This window comes from Oncorhynchus mykiss, chromosome 19 (genome assembly GCF_057628025.1).
Source record: "Oncorhynchus mykiss isolate SJ-2025 chromosome 19, ASM5762802v1, whole genome shotgun sequence".
NCBI classification, from domain to species: domain Eukaryota; kingdom Metazoa; phylum Chordata; class Actinopteri; order Salmoniformes; family Salmonidae; genus Oncorhynchus; species Oncorhynchus mykiss.
This window is the reverse complement of record NC_143040.1, coordinates 25,084,171-25,096,835: the sequence shown is the minus strand read 5'-3', so window position 1 is coordinate 25,096,835 and position 12,665 is coordinate 25,084,171. Positions and strand designations below refer to the sequence as shown.

The following is a 12,665-nucleotide window of genomic DNA, read 5'->3' as shown; positions in this document are numbered from 1 at the left end:
CACACTTATTTCTAAACAAGTATGTTCTGCGAAAAAATAGCATATGAAATTTCGAATGCACAATTGCAGTTAGTCCTACCATTCATTCACTTTGCTACAGCGCGTCAAACATGTGAGTCGAAAAAGACGAGTGAATTCTACTAAATCAAGCGACTATATTAGTATGAAGTTTAATTATTAAACACATAGTACGCTAGTATTGTTATTCGGACAAAATCATTGATCATAGGAGATTTGATGTGTAATCTGTAGTACCGTATTTCAAAAAACCGTGCGCATAACTTTTTATTTTAACCACGCCCTTTGAGCAATGACGCCAACCAATAAGATAACTTCCTTCTACACAGAAGATACATTAACGGTGACAAAATACAATTTCACGTTAGCGTTTATGTTATTTAGACGTTTATTAACACCCTGGAACACAAACTAATTTAACGGCACAGCATCACATACTTAACTCAGGTAGTCTTTAATTCACGTTGGAGACGACTTGGTCGATATGTTATCTAGGTAACGCTAGCTAGCTGCTAACTTTAGCTAACAATGGCTAACTGCAATGGCAACGTTATGGTTTTTCACACTCAAATAGCCTCCATTATGGAGGTGCTGGCTAACGCAGCTGTGGTAGAGATCTGTAAACTCGTAGACGACGACTATGCAGTGTTTCGTTTGGAAATTTCTCAAAGCCAGAAAGAAAACCGGGGATTGCGGAGGAAACTACAGCTACTGGAACTGAAGGTGGCACGGGAGCGTCGTCCCAGTAGTGTCAAGATCCTCGACCGATACAGAGGAACGACGAGAGGTACATTTTGTAGAAGGCCGAGGCTGCGTGCATGTGTTCAGATGTGTTACCCAAAATGGTGTCTTGGTCCTAGAGAATGATAGTGGACTCAAGCTTGTTAGCATGGGCAGCATTTTGAAGCAGTCAACTGGGTGGGACTTCCAATGGGTTAAGGAAGGGCCACATTATGCCATTCAGGGATCTTTGATCAACTAACGAATTATACTCGTGAGTAAACATTCCATAACTGCAGGTGGCAGTAAATCGCCAACTTTGGCTTTATACATGTTCAAACAACGCAGTACAGGTGGCAGTATGCACGCTTCTAGTTTGTTTGCCAACTCATAGAAGTAGTAGAAAAATAAAATGGACTACTTCAAAATGGAGATGGCCTCAAATCAAATTGTATTTGTCACATGCGCCGAATACAACATGTGTAGACTTCACTTTGAAATGCATGCTTACAAGCGCTTCCCAACGATGCAGAGTAAAAAATAAGCAAAATACAAATTGTAACATGAGGTGTAAAACACACAAGATTGAAGCTATATACATGGAGAAAAAGTACCATATCACCAAAGATATTCATAACTAACCCAAGATAGTTCATCTGTGTCATTTACAGTGGGAGCAAATGAAGCATAGTGGTCAGAACAAGCAAGGAGGTGGGCAAAGCCAAGCACGAGCTAGCAAGATCCTATTGGTGTGTTGTAGTGTGTATTTGCATATTTCCATTAGGGAACACCACCTCTGAAGTGCACATGTGCACTCCAACACAATGCAATTAATTTTTTGGGGGGCAAAGGGTCAGGTCTATCAAACTTAGTGCACTGTGTTCATAACAGATTATAGTTTTGGGATCAGACGTTTCATGGTTGAGAATTTGCAGAATGTCGACCCAGTTTCATCATCCTCTCCCACTACCACATTTTATATATATTAGCTTTAGGTTGAATGTACACAACGGTAACAAACAATTGGGGGAACTCACGGGGCAGATAATAGGGTCGCAGTGACACAGAAAGCAGTTCAATGTCGGGGGTACAGCGTCTCTCTCAGCAGGATCGATTTACACCACTGGTCCCTGACAAGCAGGCAGATGCCCCCGCCGTGATGTTTCCCTGTGACTGTCAGATCACGGTCCGCTCTGACCAGAGTGAAGCTGGCCAGCTCCACTTCCCTGTCCGGGACTCTGTCATTGAGCCAAGTCTCAGTAAATGCCAGCAAACAGGCCTCCCGGTATTCGTGTTGGAAGCGCAGATTCGCTGACAGTGATTCTCTCGTTAACACAGGTGTGAGCGCTTTTCCCCCTCAGTGACTGGGCATTGATTAACAACTGATGGGTCAGGGAAGTTTTTCCTCTTTCCACGTTTGCATTTGGGTTTGTAATCCACTCGCAGACAATCGGGGATTAGATGGGCCATTGGGATATCCATCGCGTTTGTGTTGCATTGTACAATTGTGGCCAAAAGTTTTGAGAATGACACACTTTAATTTTCACAAAGTCTGCTGCCTCAGTTTGTATGATGGCAATTTGCATATACTCCAGAATGTTATGAAGAGTGATCAGATACATTGCAATTAATATCAAAGACCCTCTTTGCCATGCAAATGAACTGAATCCCCCAAAAACATTTCCACTGCATTTCAGCCCTGTCACAAAAGGACCAGCTGACATCATGTCAGTGATTCTCTCGTTAACACAGGTCTGAGTGTTGACGAGGACAAGCCTGGAGATCACTCTGTCATGCTGATTGAGTTTGAATAACAGACTGGAAGCTTCAAAAGGAGGGTGGTGCTTGGAATCATTGTTCTTCCTCTGTCAATCATGGTTACCTGCAAAGGAAACACGTGTCGTCATCGTTGCTTTGCACAAAAAGGGCTTCGAAGGGGAAAGTATATTGTTGCCAGTGCGATTGCACCAGAATCAACCATTTATAGGATCATCAAGGAGAGCGGTTAAAATGTTGTGAAATAAGTGTAAAAATTAAAAACATAAAAGAACGCCACATCAAACGTATGATGCAACAGAGCCGCGCCCCTTCCTCCTTATTGGTAATCTCAATGCCTTTGGATGAATCCGGGAACATATCTCAGTCTGTACTACAATGGTGCTGCCCATGCTCTCACTGACCCATAATGGGACAGATACAATGTGATGTCTATCTAAGTCTATGGTCTTGGTTAGTGTTTGAATAGTATGCAGTATACCCTGCACAATTTGTTTTATTTTACCAGGCAAGTCAATTACGACTGTTCTTATTGCACAAAGATCATATCATATTCTAACCATATTTCCAATTGTAATACTTATAAAAGGATGTGATGCATGGAACATAATCAATAAATAGTATATGAAGTTAGGTGAAGTGTTACCTAACATCCTTGTCAAATGTAGACTGTCATTAGTGTACAATATACCGTTGATCATTGAGAGTTGCTAACCTAACCACCTATTTTCCCCCACTCACTCAGGTGAAGGCCACAGGACCTTGGTGAAGCCAGCGGGATACAATACATGGCAAGATGACCAACCAATCACTGTTGATGAGGGGAGTGGAACCTCAACCCAGCATGTTAACGTGATAGAGGTCAGTGTCATAGTGTAACAGTACTTCAAATGTGTCCTGTTTATTTCAGAAAGACTCCCCTCAGCTATTCATGTACATCCTTATTTATCTGCCATAACAGAGCTTGTGAGTTCACTGCGACATTGTTATCCAGTTAAAATGCCTTTAATAACCTCCTCTCTTTGTGTCAGTCTGCAGATGTAGAGGCTGCAGGTCCTGAAGGATCGTCTCTGGTCAAGCAGGAAAGGTCTGAAGGAGAGGAGGACCCACGGCACAACAGAGATTTCCACCCTGTAGCCACGGAGGACCTACACACCGCTGCCGCGCCCAAGCCTAGGACACGGCACAGCATCACGGAGGTCAGTGGAACGCCGAACGCCGTCCTCAAGTCAGAGACAGACACCGAGACTTTAACTGTAACCAAAAGGCTTTTACACATAGGATCTGACCTCAGGTCAGATCCAGAGAGACTGGGGCCACTGGGCTGTTCTCCTGCTCCCAGTTCAGAGTATTTACTTTACGGTAACCCAAGCCCGAGGACAGCTCCATCCAATCGGGACTCAGGTGACGCATTCGAGAATGGCAATGATCCGTCTTGTTCTTACGCTATAGAGATGGACCCTGGTAACATATCCTTGGGTTTAGAGACACAGACTGATCTGTCTAGAGGGGACTGGAACCGGTACAGTAGTAGTGTATACTCTGAAGGGTGCCAAGATAAGAAAGGGGAGGTTATAGTTGCAAATGACGTAAAAGTGGAGAGCGACGCTCCTCCGACATGGAAGGTAGACGAGACTCATTTAGGAGGACACTCACAAGGCAAAGATTTCTTTGATTACAGGGGAAGCTTAAAGACTAATCTAAATGTCACCACCCACTACGCTTTACACAATTTCAGGGATTGCGACCCAGTATCCACGTTGATGGCCCCTTCGGATTCACACGACCGCGTCCTTTTCGATCAGGTATTGAACTCAAAGGACCAAAGGGCCAAGGCACAGGGTGGGTGTGCAAAATCAGGTAGTAGTAAAGAGAAACAGTTCCTCTGCATGTTCTGTAACAAAGGCTTCAGCTGCCTCCAGAATGTTGAGATCCACCAGAGGGTCCACACAGGGGTGAAACCCTTCAGCTGCCCCCAGTGTGAGAAGAGGTTCTCCCAGGCTTGTGACCTGAAGAGGCACCAGAGGGTCCACACAGGGGAGAAACCATATAGCTGCCCCCAGTGTGAGAAAAGGTTCTCCCAGGCTGGTGACCTGAAGAGGCACCAGAGGGTCCACACAGGGGAGAAACCATTTTGCTGTACCCAGTGTGACATGCGCTTCGCCCTGGCTGGCAACCTGAAGATGCACCTGAAGGTCCACATGGGAGATTCTCAGAGGGAAGCAGCAGAAAAACCATTCCACTATAACATAGAAAGTAACCATTCCACTCAATAGCTTCTGATGTTTAGATCAAACCCTGCATTAAATATAAAGATTCATTTTGGTTGTTAGAAGAAAAGGTCCACAGATGCATTTGCAATAACGAGAGAAACAGATTTCACTGTTGAATATTGTGTTACATATTGTTTGTACTGTGTAGGCTATATGATGTTCACAAATGCCTATTTCATTACTTCCATTCAACTACTTAATTTTTCCTAAGACACTTTTAATGAGGAAATGAATGCAGTTTTATCAAGTTCATGCAGATTTTTTGTTGTAACATTACATGCAAGTCATTTAACAGATTTTCTTATCCAGAGTGACTTAGTAGTGCATTCATCTTAAGATAGCTGGGTGAGACAACCACATATCACAGTTGCAGGAAGTCACTGCTTTGTTCTTTGTACTCCATGGAGTTGTCAATCAACCGTGATGTGGTTTTGGAGCTGGCAGGACTTCCCCGAGAGGAAGAGCAGCTCCGTCTTGTTGAGCTTGAGGTGGTGGGCCGGGTACGCAGAGAATCACGTATGTGTGGTTTTCGTATGGTGTATTTAAAACTTGTTTTATGTTGAATAAACACAAAATTCAAGACTTTAATTGAGACTCTCTTCAGTACACATCACATCTGATCGCACCCTATTTTGCAAACACACAACCACACTTTATAACCAATTATGGCAGGAATTGCCAGGGACCTCGGGATACAATATCACAAAATACAATATGTATTGCGATTCAATACTGTGATTTTATAGCTGTTCCATGGTTCAAACATTTCTCACCATAAGTCTGTTGCAGAGGGACAAGAGTTCCATTAGAACACTTATGGAAATAAAAGTTGTGAAAACAAATTGGCTCCCTATTTTAAAAGGAATATGGAGAACAAACTATGAAGCAAAACACCTACAGTACACCAATAAATTAGTCAGGTTTGTCTGACTTTTGACTTTATAATGGACTTCTTTTTACCCACAACGTCATATTAATGTCTGTGATGGGTTTAACAATGAAGTAACTAATGACAATATAGGATTCAAACGTAGTGGGGATTCGTAAACACTTCATGTTGAAAGTGTGTTTATCTGTGTGTACGTACCTGAGGGAGTGTATGTCTCTGTCACCTGTCTTTTTCCAGGAGGAGGATGGTCCAGAGGTGCTGCTGGTGAAGGAGGAGGGGTGTGAGGGGAGTCTGGGGAACCCTGAGGGGACCATAGTCATGGAGGTATACCAGACTACACCTCCTCCTGAAACCCCAGAGGAACCAGCTGAGCAGCACAGGACCACACACAGTCTCACTGAGGTGAAGCCACTGAACTAGTGTCTGTATGGTATTAGGTCAGAGCCTGTATCCACAAAGCCGATCTAGGATCAGTTTAGGATTTTAGATTATAATGAATAAAGCTACAGTTGAAGTCGAAGTTTACATACACTTAGGTTTTAGTCATTAAAACTTGTTTTTCAACCACTCCACAAATTTCTTGTTAAACAAACAATAGTTTTGGTAAGTCGGTTAGGACATCTACTTTGTGCCTTTTTATATCGCTTGGAAAATTCCAGAAAATTATGTCATGGCTTTAGAAGCTTCTGATAAGCTACTTGACACCATTTGAGTCAATTGTAGGTGTACCTATGAATGTATGTCAAGGCCTACCTTCGAACTCAGTGCCTCTTTGCTTGATATCATGGGAAAATCTAAAGAAATCAGCCAAGACCTCAGAAAAAAGAATTGGATACCTCCACAAGTCTGGTTCATCCTTGGGAGCAATTTCCAAATGCCTGAAGGTACCATGTTTATCTTTACAAACAATAGTACACAAGTAATAACACCATGGGACCACGCAGCCGTCATAATGCTCAGGAAGGAGATGCGTTCTGTTTCCTAGAGATGAACGTACGAAAAGGTGCGAAAAGTGCAAATCAATCTCAGAACAACAGCAAAGGACCTTGTGAAGATGCTGGAGGAAACGGGTACAAAAGTATCTACAGTGCCTTGCGAAAGTATTCGGCCCCCTTGAACTTTGCGACCTTTTGCCACATTTCAGGCTTCAAACATAAAGATATAAAACTGTATTTTTTTGTGAAGAATCAACAAGTGGGACACAATCAAGAAGTGGAACGACATTTATTGGATATTTCAAACTTTTTTAACAAATCAAAAACTGAAAAATTGGGCGTGCAAAATTATTCAGCCCCTTTACTTTCAGTGCAGCAAACTCTCTCCAGAAGTTCAGTGAGGATCTCTGAATGATCCAATGTTGACCTAAATGACTAATGATGATAAATACAATCCACCTGTGTGTAATCAAGTCTCCGTATAAATGCACCTGCACTGTGATAGTCTCAGAGGTCCGTTAAAAGCGCAGAGAGCATCATGAAGAACAAGGAACACCAGGCAGGTCCGAGATACTGTTGTGAAGAAGTTTAAAGCCGGATTTGGATACAAAAAGATTTCCCAAGCTTTAAACATCCCAAGGAGCACTGTGCAAGCGATAATATTGAAATGGAAGGAGTATCAGACCACTGCAAATCTACCAAGACCTGGCCGTCCCTCTAAACTTTCAGCTCATACAAGGAGAAGACTGATCAGAGATGCAGCCAAGAGGCCCATGATCACTCTGGATGAACTGCAGAGATCTACAGCTGAGATGGGAGACTCTGTCCATAGGACAACAATCAGTCGTATATTGCACAAATCTGGCCTTTATGGAAGAGTGGCAAGAAGAAAGCCATTTCTTAAAGATATCCATAAAAAGTGTTGTTTAAAGTTTGCCACAAGCCACCTGGGAGACACACCAAACATGTGGAAGAAGGTGCTCTGTTGAGATGAAACCAAAATTGAACTTTTTGGCAACAATGCAAAACGTTATGTTTGGCGTAAAAGCAACACAGCTGAACACACCATCCCCACTGTCAAACATGGTGGTGGCAGCATCATGGTTTGGGCCTGCTTTTCTTCAGCAGGGACAGGGAAGATGGTTAAAATTGATGGAAAGATGGATGGAGCCAAATACAGGACCATTCTGGAAGAAAACCTGATGGAGTCTGCAAAAGACCTGAGACTGGGATGGAGATTTGTCTTCCAACAAGACAATGATCCAAAACATAAAGCAAAATCTACAATGGAATGGTTCAAAAATAAACATATCCAGGTGTTTAGAATGGCCAAGTCAAAGTCCAGACCTGAATCCAATCGAGAATCTGTGGAAAGAACTGAAAACTGCTGTTCACAAATGCTCTCTATCCAACCTCACTGAGCTCGAGCTGTTTTGCAAGGAGGAATGGGAAAAAAATGTCAGTCTCTCGATGTGCAAAACTGATAGAGACATACCCCAAGTGACTTACAGCTGTAATCGCAGCAAAAGGTGGCGCTACAAAGTATTAACTTAAGGGGGCTGAATAATTTTGCACGCCCAATTTTTCAGTTTTTGATTTGTTAAAAAAGTTTGAAATATCCAATAAATGTCGTTCCACTTCATGATTGTGTCCCACTTGTTGTTGATTCTTCACAAAAAAATACAGTTTTATATCTTTATGTTTGAAGCCTGAAATGTGGCAAAAGGTCGCAAAGTTCAAGGGGGCCGAATACTTTCGCAAGGCACTGTATATCCACAGTAAAACTAGTCCTATATCAATATAACCTGAAAGGCCCCTCAGCAAGGAAGAAGCCACTGCTCCAAAACCGCCATAAAAAAGCCAGACAATGGTTTGCAACTGCACATGGGGACAAAGATCATACTTTTTGGAGAAATGTCCTCTGGTCTGATGAAACAAAAATAGAACTGTTTGGCGATAATGACCATCGTTATGTTTGGAGGAAAAAGGTGGAGGCTTGCAAGCCGAAGAACACCATCCCAACCGTGAAGCACGGGGGTGGCAACATTATGTTGTGGGGGTGTTTTGCTGCAGGAGGGACTGGTGCACTTCACAAAATAGATGGCATCATGAGGCAGTAAAATTATGTGGATATATTGAAGCAACATCAAGACATCAGTGAGGAAGTTAAAGCTTGGTCAATGGACAATGACCCCAAGCATACTTCCAAAGTTGTGGCAAAATGGCTTAAGGACAACAAAGTCAAGGTATTGGAGTGGCCATCAAAGTCCTGACCTCAATCCTATAGAAAATTGGTGGGCAGAACTGAAAAGGCGTGTGCGAGCAAGGAGGCATACAAACCTGACTCAGTTACACCAGCTCAGTCAGGAGGAATGGGCCAAAATTCACCCAACTTATTGTGGGAAGCTTGTGGAAGGCTACTCAAAACGTTTGACCTAAGTTAATCAATTTAAAGCAATGCTACCAAATACTAAATTGAGTGTGTGCAAACTTCTGACCCACTGGGAATGTGATGAAAAATAAATAAAAGCTGAAATAAATCACTCTACTATTATTATGACATTTTCACATTCTTAAAATATATTGGTGATCCTAACTGACCTAAGACGGGGCATTTTTACTTGGATTAAATGTCAGGAATTGTGAAAAACTGAGTTTAAATGTATTTGGCTAAGGTAAACTTCCGACAGATTCTTACAGACACTTTGTGGATACTGTCTTGATTAATTTAGTCTGAAGTGTCAAGTAATCAAATGAAGTAAGACATTTACATAGCAATCCCTCATTGCCCAATCAGAAAATGCTCCATAGCAGGGTGCTCATATCAGATTTCTTTGACGCAACATCATCTCACTCTGTATCTCTTACAGTTAGTAGACATGGAGGATGGGAAGCCTGATCTGCTGCTGGTCAAAGAGGAGACAATAGAAGATGGACCAGAGGGTATTGATCTGCTGAGTGGACTAAAGATGGGGGAGCAAGGTAAGGGAGAAATACATATAGCCTACATACAGTAATAGATCTTCAATGGGAATAGTGATGCACCTGGCTATTATTTGAAACAATATACGAACTTGACAATGAAAAAATCTCCATATGTAGAGTTCTCTGCCATGTTTGTAAAGTATATTTTCTAACCTCTCCCTACAGGTGGTTGGTTGGAGGCTAACAGAGGAGACTGGACGGCCATATTGGATTCCCAGACCAAGACGGGTGCAGTCAAGGGCCTAGGGGACAACATCACAGAGCAGGCCAGGACCAGACGCGACATAGTGGAGGCCAGTGGTTGGGACAACGTCCTCAACTCTGGGCTGGGACAAAACAACCAGAAACAGACAGTCAAACACAAAACAACAACCAAACTTATTCTCCAAAACAACAGACTGGCTGAGACCAGGTCGAGGGGTAGATTTGGTCTGCAGGGACGGGGAGGTGTCCATATGCGGCAGGAGAGATCAGACACAGACTCGACTAGCGATGCGCCGTCCTGCTCCTATAGTTGTTATTCAGAGAGACTGATTTCGCCTCAGGTTAACCCCCTAACAGGTGCTGCCTTCAGCTTGCCTTCTATAGGATCTATCAACTGGGACATGGACCCTGCGACAACACAGACACTCCCTGGCCTTAATCCTCCTCACACTCTCCTAATGTTAAACCAGACCTCAGACAATGCCAGTGCCTCAACACTAAATGGCTACACAAGCCCATTGACAAATGACGGTAGTAGTGACGCTATCAGTAGATCCGGTGGCAAAGAGAAGCGCTTCCCGTGTTCGTTCTGCGGGAAAGCCTTCCGTTTCCCCAAACAGGTGGAGATCCACCAAAGGATGCACACGGGGGAGAAACCGTTCAGCTGCCACATGTGTCAGGACAGTTTTTCACACTTGTCCAGCCTGAAGAGGCACCAGAGGGTCCACACAGGGGAGAAACCATTTGGCTGCCACATGTGTCGGGCCAGTTTTTCACACTCGTCCAACCTGAAGAGACACCAGAGAGTCCACAGAGGGGAGAAGTCCTACAGCTTACCCAGTGTGAGAAGAGGTTCTCCCACCAGCTGAAGATGCAGCTGAAGGTCCACAGGAGAGAGGCCATTCGCCTGTACACACTGTGGGAAGAGGTACTTCAGGATACACCAGCAGAAATTCACACGGCCCATGTATAGAGTATAGCCCTCAAACTCAACTCTGGACCTCAATGCCAGTTCCACAGTGTTTTTTTTCCCATTGTTCTCCATTGAGAACACTGAGGCACTGATTTAGACCTGGGACACCAGGTGGGTGTAGGGCTGTTAGTTACAGTGACCGCCGTAGCGGCGGTCACGTCTCATGACAGCAGTCAAATTCCACGTGACCATTTAGTCACGGTAATTAAGCTTCTCCAAGCTCTGATGGTGCTGATGATCATTAGTAGCCTACCAAACTTGCTAACTGCCTGGTGCTCAGCATTCTGTTGTCCCTCTAATCTCTCTAACATCAATGCAAATGTAATCAAACACTTCATGAGAGCCCATGTTGCACAACATTTATATAGACTATGCAATTGCTTGAGAAAACAGAGTGATGGCCTCCATTAAAAAGAGTATCCCATCAGATTTCTATAGGCTAGGCCTACTATATTTATTTCTCAATTTTCCTAATATTAAGCACATTGTTTCTCTTGGCACTTGTTTTCTCCTGCACTTGGGGAGTTCCTCCCAATCTTCTCAAGAATACTTTCCGTATGCTTGTCTGTACAACTTTGCAGTCCATGAGGACCAGGTGTTGCTGGCAGGAGAGACTGGACCTCTGAAGCGGCTAGTCACAAACCCTGGCCCCATATCAGAAGCCATCGCTGTTCTTTCCCGAGTTGGAACAGGGACCAAACTGTAAGGGACAGACACTCCACAACCAGTGGACAGGGGGACTGAACAACCTCAGTCCTGGTGGTCATCAGAGAGAGACAGAGGCTCCAGTCAACAGCTCCGGAGCCGGGCCTGGGGCTTAGAGATAGGAACAGGAGGGTCTATGATAAACACCACAGTATCCATAATGAACAGAGCTGGTCACCCTGGGCTTCAGAATTCACAGAGAGTGGTGAGACTGGTCATGGAATATTCTAATCAAGTGAGAGAGACTCATTTCGTCAATCTTAATTTAAGATTGATTAATTATTGCAATAATGAAACTGTCAACCCCACAATCATGTGTTGGACCGAGCGCTTAACCTTACAGAAAAATGCATAGTTCTTACATGGTAGATTTAAAAATGCTTAGTCATGGCTGGTTCCACCCCTCCCAAGCAGATCGGGGGGCATCATAAGCCACCTCATGGTTATCTGCACTAGGTGTTGTTTTACCCCCAACCCGGCTCAGTTTCCCAGATACAATGAGGGGTTTGTTCTACTCCTCCAGGCTCGATCTCTGGTCACACACACCACATCTTGTCTATGGAATGCAGTCTTTAGCCATCATAAATCGTCAGCTCAAGCCCCAGAGGCCCAACTCAGTCCCACAGACACAGAATGCATCAAAGCAAAAACAGTATTAAACAATCTTATCATTTTTCTACCATAGACACCCTAATAATTTGGTCTATTTTCACCTCTTAATTTTGCCTACTGTTCTGACTTGGTGGTGCATATGTAGCCTATAACCTGTTTTTGAGAAATGTAATAATCGAATATTGTAATAGCTTTCATTGTCTGCCCTTTATTTATCCTACGGTTCTGACTAGGTGTACAGGGAGAACACTGTAAGAACGGCCCACCCAGGTTCTGAATTCTGTTGCTGTACATTTCAAGTGCTGAACAAATAGTTATATTGACTAGGTCCGTCCTAGCTCCCTCATTAATGTCTTAATCTAAATTACGGATTGCCTCATACGCTTGTTGTCCCCATGTGCCATAGTTTATACATCTCAATTGTCAGTAGAAACCACATTTGTTAAAGCAAGTCAGCTATGTTTTTCTAAAAGGCAGTAAATGAGGCTGGATGAACTGTTTCGCTGCCAGACAAGGCTCCGCTGATAGCCAGGTGTAGCAGTGGTAAGGTGTTCGGGACTGCTGTTGGGACAGCT

The 12,665-nt window shown here is 43.5% G+C and overlaps 1 protein-coding gene across 2 annotated transcripts; it reads left to right on the top strand.

The window, feature by feature from the left end:
• The first annotated feature begins 305 nt into the window (after positions 1–305).
• LOC110498479 (uncharacterized) lies at positions 306–12,282 on the top strand. Of its 2 annotated transcripts, XR_016488851.1 has the most exons (7): positions 306–805; positions 3,260–3,375; positions 3,546–3,713; positions 5,914–6,078; positions 9,482–9,593; positions 9,762–10,728; positions 11,355–12,282. XR_016488851.1 is itself a non-coding variant. In XM_090210590.1 (6 exons), the coding sequence occupies exons 1-6, from the start codon at positions 547–549 to the stop codon at positions 10,667–10,669; spliced, it is 1,728 nt and encodes a 575-aa protein (XP_090066716.1). In that variant the 5' UTR covers positions 306–546; the 3' UTR covers positions 10,670–11,206. The 2 variants fall into 2 exon arrangements, 1 of the variants encoding a protein (XP_090066716.1); XM_090210590.1 differs by lacking the exon at positions 11,355–12,282 and having other exon boundaries at positions 9,762–11,206.
• The last annotated feature ends 383 nt before the right edge of the window (positions 12,283–12,665 follow it).